The 12,475-nt window shown below is 50.0% G+C and overlaps 1 protein-coding gene across 1 annotated transcript in view; it reads right to left on the reverse strand.

Annotated features, from left to right (window-relative positions):
• Window positions 1–676: 676 nt before the first annotated feature.
• PLB1 (phospholipase B1) overlaps window positions 677–12,475 on the reverse strand; it is a gene marked incomplete at its 5' end in the record, with an annotated part of 118,382 nt that continues 106,583 nt past the window's right edge. The window contains 7 exons of the mRNA XM_081068441.1: window positions 677–1,109; window positions 2,678–2,752; window positions 8,612–8,707; window positions 9,221–9,325; window positions 10,305–10,386; window positions 11,642–11,736; window positions 12,252–12,317. Of these exons, the coding sequence (XP_080924567.1) occupies window positions 900–1,109; window positions 2,678–2,752; window positions 8,612–8,707; window positions 9,221–9,325; window positions 10,305–10,386; window positions 11,642–11,736; window positions 12,252–12,317 (729 nt within the window). The 3' untranslated portion in view covers window positions 677–899. The remainder of the gene's footprint in view (window positions 1,110–2,677; window positions 2,753–8,611; window positions 8,708–9,220; window positions 9,326–10,304; window positions 10,387–11,641; window positions 11,737–12,251; window positions 12,318–12,475) is intronic.

Consider the following 12,475-nt stretch of genomic DNA (forward strand, 5'->3'; position numbering starts at 1 on the left):
CTGGGTTTTTGTGCAGAGTAAAAGAGAATCTTTGTAAGACTTGGGGCCTTGGCCCTAGTAGGAGCTAAAGGAGTGCAGCATATATTATCAGACTCTCTCAGCAACCTGGCAATGGAGAAAGAGGAAATGTTTGCTAAATTTAGTACTTGAGAAAATCAGGTTGAGGATATGTGAAGTGTTTATGTTCCAATCCTTTTAATTTTTTTTAAAATGGCATTTCAAAATTGTTCTTTCCCAGGAAATTTTCCTGAGGAACTCCTACTCTTGAAAGCAATCCGACACATTTACCCACCAATGCCCCAGGGCTGAATTATACGCAGTCACCAAGCTTCTTGTCTTTTGAAAGACAAGCCAGGCTGTGACATGCATAGAGTTACCACAAGGCTCTACATTGTCCTGGGTACAAAACAGGGGCATAACAGGTATGGGTTGGATTGTATTGGATGGTGGCCAACCAGCTCCAAAACTCCAGCCACCACCTGGTGAACAATGTTTTTCTCACCTTTGAAACGGTGGATTTGGTGACTGAGGATGTGTTCCCGCAGTGCTGGGCTGGAGCCTGACAGGGGCTGGTCTGGGCTACGTCGGCCATCACTTGGGTAGCTCTGGCTGAGACGGGACATGAAAGGCTCACACACCGGTGCCGCACAACAGATGGAAGGCGAGAGCTGTAAGTGGGTTAACCCAAGAACAAAATGGCTTTGGCCTTTATTTAAATTTGGCAATTCCAGGAGCGTAGGCCCCAGGCCCCAAGAAGCCATGATTGTCCCTTTGGCTTCCTAGGTCACCGGGTGCTGACCCGGTGATAAGGGGTGGTGGTAAGGGGTGGCTGAGGTAGAGGGCTGGTGAGGAGGGTGGCTGGGGGGTGTAGGATGAGCTCCTGCACACGGCTGGCAGGTCTAGAAGCGGATAGTGTTCAAGCTTATTGGAGCATTTTCTGTCTGCCGACGACCTTTCAAGGCTTTCCATGCCATCACTGCGCTGATTCCAACTACAAGGCCGCCGCCTCCTGCTGCCACGGGCACGGCCCAGAAGAGCGCGTCAGGTGCTGCTTCGGCCTGGTCTTGGAGTAGGCGACTGTTCCTCGGGGTGTAGAGGTAAGGGCTCTCCTGTGGGGCAGGAGAGGGCCAGGGGTTAGGGGCCTCGGAAAACCATCCATCTGCCCACCGGAGGCGCGCATAGTCCCATCCCAGAGATGCTACAATAACTGTACATTTTCCCAGCTCATCGTTTGTAAAGCTCCTTCACTGCACTGTGCCCAGATCTCCTGAAGGAAGACAGGTATCCACAGTGGTCAGTACCCAGCTAAAGCCGCCTGTGGTGTCTCACCGGCATCTCCTTTCCTATCAACCCGAGTTTGAAAGATTAGGAACTGATAGGTGATCAGTGGAAGAGAGAGTATCCTGGGGAGCTGGCAGAGCTCCCGCCTGTTTCCTCTAGGCCACCCCTGGACAACCGTCCTCATCCTCCCTTCCGGGGGTGCCAGGACCAGAGTTCAGTGTGGAAGGACAGCTGGTTCTGTAGTAGATTGGAGAATTCAAAATGAGAAGGGCTGGGAGAGGAGGCGTTTGGGCTTGCCTCCTGGGTCCTTTCCTCCCTGTCAGTGAATGCTGAGTGCCTGCTGTGTGGAGCCCTGTGCTGGGAGCTGGAAGACTAACTGAGGGTTAAGATGTGACATCTGCTGTTATCCAGTCAGGGGATAAGACATGTTGAGAAATAATCACATCCCAAAAGAGCCAGTGTCTTATGAGAGGTGCAAACAGAAAAGAGAGACCAAGGCAGGTGTGTGTCTGGGGCAGGATTGGTAGGGTGAGATAAGGTGGCAGAGTAGCCCAGAGAGGGCAACATCTCGAAGGATGTGAACATATTTCATAGACAGAGATGGGATGAGCCTCCAGGAGGAGCAGATGGCAGGAGTAAAAGCACAGACATGGGCAATCGTGGGGCTCATCGGAGAATCTGCTCCATTTTCCAGGAGCAGAGAGTGTCTAAGGCGATGGAGAAAGCTGCCTCCCATCTGAACCCTTTTCAGTGGGCAGCAGGGACCAAAGAAGTGTTTCAAGTAGTCTTGACAAGATTGGAGTTACTTCCAGGTGGGCTGCTCTGTGCCAGGTAGGCAGTGATTAGGGGATGGATGGAGAAGGGCGAGAGGAGAGCTGGGGAGCAAGTTAGGCATTTTTCAGGGGTCCAAGTAAGGGAAGGCCAATAAGGGCCTGGAAAATGGCAGTGGTGAAAAGGGAGGCAAAAGACTGCAGGCTGACAGAACAGACACGGTGTCTTATTTCTCTGCCTCCCAACCCCCCGCCCCCGTTTCTAGTAGCATGTCTGGCATGAGAGAGCTCCTCAGCCGTGTTTATGACACAGGATGACGTAGACCCCTCAGGGGTGGAGGGTGACTCATGGTTCTGGCCAGTGCTGTCTGCCTCCTGTGAGTGCCTCTTTCCACTTTAGTAAGGCTTGCTTTCTCTTTCCCCTCACTCATGGCTTCTCAGAAGAGCTGAGAAGCATCAGGGGCAGTGAGGAGAGGTGAGATTGGAGAATGGTAGCAGTGAATGAAGTGCATGACGACAAAGCTTCCCAGGGGATTTTTGCACCTCCAGGTGCTATGTCACACCTCTGACCCCTGCCCAACCCCCAAGCATCTGTTCCACACTGGACAGGCAGGACCTCAACTCACAGGAGAGGGACACTTGAGTTTGGTTCGGCTGTAGGTGAAGTTGTTGGAGGTCGTCTTATGGCCCACTGGTTCCAGCTGAGGAGAGAAAAAGGAAACCTTGACTACCTGCAAGGCTGGGGGCGTCCGCCCTGTTAGGAGGACTCTCTCACACCAGATTTCCTCTCTTTGCAAGGTTGAAACCAGCAAAGGAGCAAGACCCACGGCAGACACCAACAGCCCCAAGGCCAGAGCTGGACCTGATTTGCACTCACAGCGTGACAGGTCAGAGTCTGTCTGAGCAGGGGGGCTGCCGAGTCTGTGTTCTGAATTTACTAAGGAGGACACTGAAGCCCGGGAGAGACTGACCAGTCGAGAGGCTACAGTGAATGGAAAGGCAGGGCCCAGAACCTCCATTTCCTGCTTCCCTGGGGTGGCTGTAATCACAGACATTTTCAATTTTATAAAATGGTGATATTATATTTACCAACTTCTTGAAGTGCAGGGGGCTAGTCAAGTTCAGGAAAACTTTGAAAACATTGGTTACCATGACACCGTTCCTACACTTGGCTTATCAAGCTTAAGGAATCGGAGTTTTCTCACTACAGCGCCTTTGTATGTTATTCCCACAGATGAAAAGGTTTACTCGAAACATTCCTGGGAGCAATTGTGGTTCAGAGACGTTCTGCTGTACAGAAGACGTTCTGAGGGTCTGGCAGCTCGGTACCCCCTCCTCCCAGCATCGTTAGCCAGTAGCCTCTCCCCGGACACGTGGCCAGCACCAAGGATGGGCGCAGGGCTCTCTCACCTATTCGGATTCTGTCCCGAGCATCTGGCCTCTACCCCTTTCTCATCTGCAACTCTGCCTGTTCCTGACCTCATCAGCTCCTGACCCCCAGGTGACCTATGAGGTAAGTGAAAGGACGCTGTGCCAGCTAATGACCGCACCTAATCCATGGTCTTCCTTTTGTTGTCTTAGCCTTTGATATATGCGTATGTTCCTTAGTAACACAATTATAGGAGGAAGGGCTGCTCTGGCCGTGGAGGAGACACCATGTAACTGGACAGAGCACCAGTGCGCACATCCGCTGGGTCCTAGCTCTGCTGACAATGACCTGTGTGGTGCTAGGCAGGCTCCTAAATTGTCCCCAAGGTTAGGGGCTGGGCACTAACCCCTGTCTTGACATCTCCACATTGGGTTGTTGTGAGCCTCAAGTGAGAAGAAGAAATGAAAGTATGTGTGAGCAGGGGGAGGCTTGTATATGTAAGACAGTGTTATTATTATTATTATAAGTATTATTTCTACTTAGCACTATTGTAACAGAACCACCTAGTGAGAGAAGGATGCTATAGGTCAGATTGGCTGATTCCCAGTGAAATTGGGGCAGAGGAAGGTAATGATTATATGGGTGTGATGATTGCATGAGTTTCTCCCTTACTACTGGCTCCTTGCCATCAGAACACAACCTATGCTATCTCCCATCCGTTCACCATCCCCCCCTTGATCACAGCCCCTCTAAGCACCTTCGTCATTACTCCTTATAACTCTTAGAAGAGTTGTTTGTAGTCACTGGCTGTACTTCCCAAACTCTCCTTTGCTCTAACACCCATCTCAATCAGTCTTCAGTTTCCCTCACGTGACGGAAGCTCTGATCAAGGTCACCAGTGGCCTCCATATTGCCAGATCCAATGGTCCCTTTTTCATCATTGTCTTGCTTGACATTCCAGCAGTATTTGTCAAAATTGATGCTTCCCTTTCACAATACTTCTCTTGGCTCCCTGGATATTGCGTTCTTCTTGCTCCCCTTCTTTCTCCTCTGTTGCTGGTGTCAAAAGTTGGAAGGCATGTCCTAGGGCTGGTAGTTGGTCCTACACTCTTTTCCACCTATTCTTTCTCTAGGAATTCTCAGTTAATCCGGTGGCTTTGCATACCACCTGAATGCTAGAAACCCCCACATTTTTTCCCCCCGAAATCTCCATCCCTGATTAACTCTCTGAGCTCCAGACGCATATATTTAACAGCTTACCTGAAAACTCCAGGTGGATGTCTGGAAGTCAGCTCACACTTTACCACATCCAAAATGGAACTTTGATTTTCCTGCCCGAGGCTATTTCTCTCTGCCACCTCAACCATCCACCCAATTTCCTCAACCCCCTACTGAGGAGTCATCCTTTATTCTTCTTTGATCTCACCCATCAGTCAGTCTAAAACATATCCCAAGTCTGACCACTTCTTTCCTCTATGCCATCACCCTGGTCCCAGCCACATTCATCTTTCACCCAGACTCCAGCAGCCTCCTAACGGTCTTTCCAATTCCACTCTTGCTTCCTTCCAGTCCATCGCTACACAGCAGCCAGAGGGTAAACCAGGTCACACAGCTCTCCTGTCGAAAGCCATCCAAAGACTAGCCCCTGCTCACCTCTGACCTTACCTGCTTCCCTCCAGTCACACTAGCCTTTAGGTTCCTCAGAAACTTCTAGCTAATTCCTGACTCCAGGCCCACACAGGTCCTATTTCCTCTGCCTGGAACACTCTGGCCCAGAACTCTGCATGCCTGGCAGTCTCTCTCAGTTCACATGTCCCTTCTTCGGGGCGGCCTCCTTCTCCCCCACCATTACTCTATCACATCACCCTGCTTTATAGTTTTTCAAGCCCTGATGTGGTCAGAAATCACCTTGTTAGTTTGTTTTTTTATCTGCTCTTGCACACTAGACTGTAACATCTATTAAAACAGGGACATTTTTCACTGCCGCATTCCCTTAGCACCTGGGACAGTACTTACCGCATAGTGGTACGCAGTAAATAGTTGTCGAGTGAGTGGATAAATGAACTAGAATCACGGAGCCCGGAGTGGAGAAGCTCCAGGCTTGAGAAGGCCTGGGGCTGGCCACAGGATATGGGTTGTTTTTCCTAGAACCCACCTTCCCTAAGCCAGACACCAACAAAGTGCCAAATGACAGGACTGGGACAGGGTGCGGTGGGGTTGAGTGGGCCTCTAGACCGCTCTGGGAATTCAGAGGCTTCCTGTAGGAACTGACACTGGAGTCAAGTGTTGAGATGAGTCAGAGTTAGCCAGGAGAGGCAGGTTGGCAGGGCAGTCCAAGATAAGGGGATTAGCGAGAGCAGACACACAGAGGCAGAGACAGCAAGGGAGGCACAGGAAACGTCATTCCTTATTAGATTGCCCAGTGCAAATCAGAGGGCTGTGGGGCAGCTGCAGGACAGGTTAACTGGGGCCAAGTCCCAGAAGGCCTAGTGAGCTCCAGGGCCTGGCCTTTTTTCCTCTGAGAGAAGCAGGCCTTGGACATTTGAAAGCAGGCTGGGACTTGCTCAGATTTTCATTTCTGCCCACTAGTGTAGTTGCCCTGTGGTGAATAAACTCAGGCAGTGGTTTGCAAACTTTGTACAATAATGTCACCTGGGGAGCTTTTAAAATATACTGAACCCAGGTGCCACTCCTGATTAAGTCAGAATTTCTAGGGATGAGGCCCAGGCACTGGTGGATTTTATTTTTCTTTTTTAAGTAAAGTTTTTCTTGAAGCTAACACATATATAGTAACACGTACAAATCATAAGTGAGCAGATGATAAATTGTGACGAAGTGAACATCCCCATGTAGCCAGCATCTGGATCAAGGAACAAAATATTACCAGCACTGGGAGCCCCCATGCCACCCACTTCCAGTACAGTTCGCACCCCAAAAGAACCATATATTAATTTGCTTATTTTTGAAATTGATGTATATTGCTACATTTGTTGGCTTGTTTGTTCTCATTGTTGAAAGTATTCCATTGTATAAACGTTCCAGTTTGTTTATCCATTCTCCTGTTGGTGGATGTTTGGGATAATGAAGAGTGCTGCTCTGAAAATTCTTTCATGCTTCTTTTTGTGAACCCGTGTGTTCCTTCCTGATGGGGATATACCCAGGAGTGGAATTTTGGGGCCACAGGAAATACATTTTCAGCTTCAGTAGATGTGCCAAAGAGTTTACCACAGTAGTTGTAGGCATGAATTGTTTGTAAAGTCTCCAGATGGTTCTATTCTACAGCAAGAGCGGAGATTGGCTGTTCTAAGGGCTTTAAATCTGGAGACAGGGACACTAATCAGGAAGCTAGGTTGTCACCCAGCACCTGGGGAAATGCAAATATTAGATGAGAGTGGGATTTCCACAGGAGGGAGCAGCCAGCAGTGGAGAACAGGCATCAGAAACCAAGGAACAACTGTTTATAAAAAGACCATAGAAGGAAAAGAAAAAGCAGTTCCTGGTACTGTTGGTGTTTCTGGCTTTGCAAAAGTCTCTGGAGGAAGTGTGAACTGTTAAGAGAGGAGAGGCAGGAGATGAAAAGTTGAAAGTGTACTTGTTGCCACAGTAGGGTGCCTTGGGAGTGTCAGCCAAAGCCTGCAGACACTGTGTCATTGGACTCTAATTATGAGACATGAATTCAGCGGTTACGCATGTGTGTATCTTGTTGGGAGCAGAAAGGCCAGGTGGTGCCTTGTCCAGGACACTAGGCAATTAGACCTGGGTTCTAATCCCTGCACTGCCACTAACTGGCTGTGTGATCCTGGGCAAATTGCTTCCTGTCTGTTTTTTAGTTACAGAGCATTCTGGCTAGATGACGTCTAAGATCCTTTCTACTTCAAATGGCCTATTTGTTTTATTTTTTATTTTCATTTACGGGTGAAATTCCAGTAAGAAGATGATGTCAAAAGTTGGCAGGATACAAGAGCTTTATATTTGAGATATTGGGGGAATAAATGGGACTGTGCATAGATGCCCATTCTTTGGGGAAGGATTTTAAAAGGAATGAAGTCACATGACTCAGCCACTGAAGGATCAACTGGACTTTAAAACAAAAACCTACAAAAGAAATCAGTTATATGGTGCCCACTTGGATTTTAAAAATTACTGTGGAGGATGGGTGGGAGGGAACTGAAATTCAGAGTCCTGGGCTGACAGGGTGTGATGGAAGATTTAGGAGCAGGCGGAATGTGATGTCGACAGGAGGAAAACACCAGAAAAACAAAAGTAGAGGAAGGCTGAGTCTGCAATTAAGTAGGCTTCAGGCTAAAACCTGCTTACAAGCTGTTCTGAGAAGAACAGGTTGCTAGAGAGGGAGGAGGTGGTGTAGCTAAGGAGAAAGTCAATATTGTGACCTATTGGATGAGTTGACAGGTGTGGGAATATTTGCACAGTGGTGGTTGGCAGAGACAGAGCGGACCTGCAACGGCAGTGAAAGGAGCAGGAGTATAGACTTTAGTCACCCTGGGTGAAATCAGGGAGCATGCAGATTGGGGATTGGGTTACCCAGTGAGCCTAGATCAAAGAAGCCAGCGGCTTGGAAAAGCATTTCATTTGCTCTGTGCAGAAGGATACAGTCGAGCTCTATGCAAATGTAGCTGACGGTCCCATAGTGAGCGGCCAGGGGCAAGGCCAGGGGTCCCTGGGCTGTATGTACATGGTATAAAGTCCCCTTTACCACCTTCAGAAAGGATGAGAATAGGTGGCAGCCTGGGAAAACAATCTGGGTGGCTCTTTTCTTTTTGCTGTTCAAAGAAATAATAGTTGGGAATGTTTTGAGACTGGAGCAATGGGGCGGACATTTGTTGAATGTTAATTATGGTGCTGGGTGCTGTTCACACATCTCAAATTTCTGAGATCTGTGTCATTTTCATTGTTTTTACAGATGGCCGGAGAGAGATCATTTGCCCAAGGTCACACGGGAAGGGGTGGAAGCTGTTATTTTCATCCAGTCTATCTGATTACCAAGTTACCCTGCACAGTACTGGGGCATTACTGAAAGAATCAGATCTGTCAGAACAAATAAGGTGCGCTGCCCCGCTGAGCTTTGGGGAGAAAGGAGCGATGTCAGCCAGTAGGTTTTTGTTGTGGGAAATAGTCACCCTCCTGGGGTTGCCCACTGTGATCAAAACTCACTAGGCCCTCAGGCACTCACCATATTGTTCCAGAGTGCTATGGCCAGCTCCGCTTGACCGCGTTCTGAGAAGTGCAAACAGTCCTCGGAGAAGAAGGTGAGGTCAGCGCCCCCTCTCTGTGACCAAAGACAAGGGGATTATCTTCCTGGGACAAGCTTGCTGCCACCTGGCTCCCCACCCAGCAGGTTCTCCGGGCATTTCTTCTCTCCTCCTTGCAGCTCTGCTGCCAACTAGCTCAGATATTGATGAAGAAATTCCACAATTTGAATTTTTATCTTTTAAATAAACATGAATTATAGCTACCCACAATTCATCCATTTTCCTTCAGCATCCCTGCCCAAATAGTTGAAAAAGAGTAATCATATTTTTAGGAAGCTTTCCATTTTAGCTCAATTCAGCAAATAGCAGTGCTATGCCTGGGGAGCTTGGTCAATGTTGATTTTCTCCTTTTCTTTCCAAGTCCATTGAGGTTCTAATCATACTCCAAAAAAGGTGGAGGGGAAGAGGAAAAGCAGAAAAAACGACCCATTGGGAATCCTTTTGGAGTCCTTTTGGAGCCCACGTAGAGAAGGAAATACATCACCTAAGATACAACCTCTACACATGTGCCTCCCAGAAATGCAGCTTACCTCGTTCAGGGGGACGAGAGTGTTTCGGAAGAAAGGCTGCACGACCACCGTGAAATCCTCACGCTGCAGGTACTGGTGCGAGTAGGAGAACTTGGAGACACCACTCTGGGAATGGGGAGAGAGATTCAACCATCCTGGCAAGGCTGGACAGACAGGTTCTAGTCCTGCTGCCTGGGGTTAGTGGTGATGGGGGCCAACCTGCTCTAGACAAAGGTGACTTAAAGGGGTTGCTCAGGTGTGCACGCACGTATCCATTGCGTCTGCACCCATGCAGGACCACCACCTAGGTCCACTCTGATGTCTCTGTAAGGCTGGGTCTGAGCTGCTGACCAGACTGCATGGGCCAAAGGCTTCCCTTGTTCTCATGGCACGGAGAGGTAAATGAGAACACTGGCTCCAGTTCAAATCTAGCTCAGATGGGGAGCATTTCAACATTAGCTCCCCAAATGCCTGTGAACTTGAGGGCCGAGTGTTCAAAGTCTTTGGATTTATTAAGTGCCAAAATGTGGACTCCAAAAGGGATAGACAAGATGTGCTTATCCTCAAGGAGCTTAGTATCTATCTGGGAAAATGAGACAAGATAAAAACAAACAAACAAAAATCCTTGAAAATCACGTAGTGCTCTAGGGTCAGTGAAGTGTAGGGTGAGGTTTGGTTAGGTGAAGTGGAGAGAAGACACGCCGTGTTTGTGAGATGGATACGCTGCAGAAAGGCTCAGGGTGGGCAGGTCAAGGGAGAGGACAGTAAGGGGGGGAGGGCCAAGCCTTAAGTTCTTAAGGAGGGAGAGAGACCAACAGTCAGTGCAGTTACCCCTCCCTCCTCTGGGTGGGGGACGGAGCCACCTGGGAGCTGAGTGCTGTTGACCTGGGGCGATGAGTTCTCCCAGCTTCCCTTCTGAAACCACCCACTCCCCTCCCCAGCCCTGGGTTCAACTCGCCTGGATAAATCTTTCAGGGTCCATGATCTGCCTTTAGGGAGTGGCCTTGCTCTCAGGAAAACCCTGCTGAGTACTTGACCTTGAGTTCTTGCTCTGGAGTAAAGGGTTCTCTCAGCTGGGCCAGGACGAGGAAGGGGGCAGAGTTACCTGAAAGTTCCAGTTCACTTTCTTCAGTTCTTGCATCTCCAGGAAGTTCTCCTGGGAGCGTTTAAAGCAAGTGCAGTTGCTCCTGTAAGACAAGGAGTCCTGTGGAGAAGCTCCCTGGGGCGCAGCCTGGCTCTGCACCCCTGGGGAGGCTGCTACCCACAGGGTCCTGGACACGGTACTGCCTCACATGGGAAGGTGGTAACACACAGGTGCCCCCACAACACAGACTTGCTGACTCAGGGACCCAGGTCTCAGAACCAGCAGTCAGGGTCATGAGGTCCAGGGCGTGCTTGTTGAGAGAAAAGGTGGAAGGACACATGCCCAGGTGTCCTGTGGACAGGCTGCTCACTCCCTGTGCTGCCCCACGACTCCGTCCCAAGGCTGTCGCTCCTGGCGTTTCTCTAAGGAATGACCAGGTGTGGAGGGGGCTGCAGTTTGGGGGAGCTGGGGAGAGCCCACCAGCTTGAGATACCGTGACAAGGTGGAATGGAAGACCAGAAGACTCTGGGGCAGCCTGTCATACCCCCCAGCCATTGGCCGCTCCACATGGGGGCCAGGTTCTGAGCAAGGATGGGAACCAGCTGGTTACCTTCCCAGCAAATCCATGTGACTCCAGATAGGACCCCTCAATGCCCTATAAAATCTCCTCCCCCAAAGCAAAACTCTGGGCAATCCTCTGGCCTCAGAGGATGGCAACTTCCTGCCAGGGTTGCAGCTGAGCTTTAAATCAATTCCGCACCCCAACAGAAATTCTCGTCTTGCACATTATTACGTTAGCTCCAAGCCTGGCTTTCAAGGACATTATAAAAGCCACTATTTCCTGGGAGGCTGTCCCACTGGGCCAGGCACTTTACATGCATTTCCTCTAGACCTCACATCTACTTTGCAAGAAGATTTTATAGGTGAGGAATAGAAGGCCCAGAGAGAGTTAGGTGGTTTGTGGAAGGTTCCACAGCTCCTAAAAGGGCAGAACCAGGATTTGAGGCCAGATCTAGCTGTCTGGAAAGTTCATTACCCTGTGCTGCCTCTCAAACATGGGACCGCTCACTGGAGTTGGAGTTTGGAAAGGTAGACAATGTCAGGGGGCCTTAAGATCATTTGGTCTTTCTGTCTCACGTTACAGAAAAGCAAACTGGGGTCCAGAGAAATGAAATGACTTGGATACAGTAGGCTTTCGATAACGTAGAGGCAATTCCAAATGGTTTTCCAAGCCCCTGGCTAATTGCTGATGTTGCCCTCTGGCCAGAACAGTCTGTCTTGAACGGTCTCGTCTTTGGCATCTGTGAGCCCTGCTCTCCCCAGGGGCCCGCCCCCTGGGACCGTGACTGTGTCCTTACTGAGCTGCCAGTGGCATGCCACATTTCCCACCGTGGCCCTGGTGCAGGCCTGTCAGCTCCATGACCTCCACCACGTTGATGAAAGCCCTCGGAAGCTGTGGAGAGCAGAGGGATGGACTTCATTAGTCTGCAGGGAGTTGTGGGCAGGGGCACTAGGTACTGCTGGGAGTTGCCTAGGGGCCCATCTACGTCTCAACTTCCCTCTCCCAAATTTTACCGGTGAAGAAACTAAGGCCCTGCAAGGGGACGTGACTTGTATTATCTCGCTGCACCTTCTTTATTGGCCCCACATGCTAGATTAGGAAACAGATGTCACTTGCTCGAAGTCACATTGCTAGTAAGCCAGAGCGCCTGGCTGCAAACAAGGCCACCTGGCTTCAGAGGCCTGCTCTTTGCTGCCAAATGGTACAGTCTGATCCAGTTAGAATTCCCCCCTCAGAGGAGCTTGGCCTCTGCCTCCTCCCATCCTGGGGTCTGCTCAGCGTGCATCTCACAGAACACACCTGGCTTGAAGGAACCCTGGGAGCAGCCCCAGGGAGAGAACAGAGAACAGGCAGGCAGGTTGCTGGCAGGAAATGGGACCCAGGCACATGCCTCTGCTCTTTCCTACCTCCTTGTAGAAGATGTCCAGGGCCTGCTGGATGTGCCGAATATACTCCCCGGCAGAGTGGGCCTTCTGTGAAGAAAGAAAGGTGTTCTCCTCAGGCCCTGGGTTTTCCTCAAAAGGAGGAGAGATGCCTAGCATAGGAGAGCCCTGGGGTGCTGGCAGAGTGGGGACAGAGGGGCTTTGATGGCACTGGATGGGATGGGCAGCCCAACACTTGTTGCTGGTGA

Source organism: Rhinolophus hipposideros (assembly GCF_964194185.1).
Source record: "Rhinolophus hipposideros genome assembly, chromosome: 12".
NCBI classification, from domain to species: Eukaryota; Metazoa; Chordata; class Mammalia; order Chiroptera; family Rhinolophidae; genus Rhinolophus; species Rhinolophus hipposideros.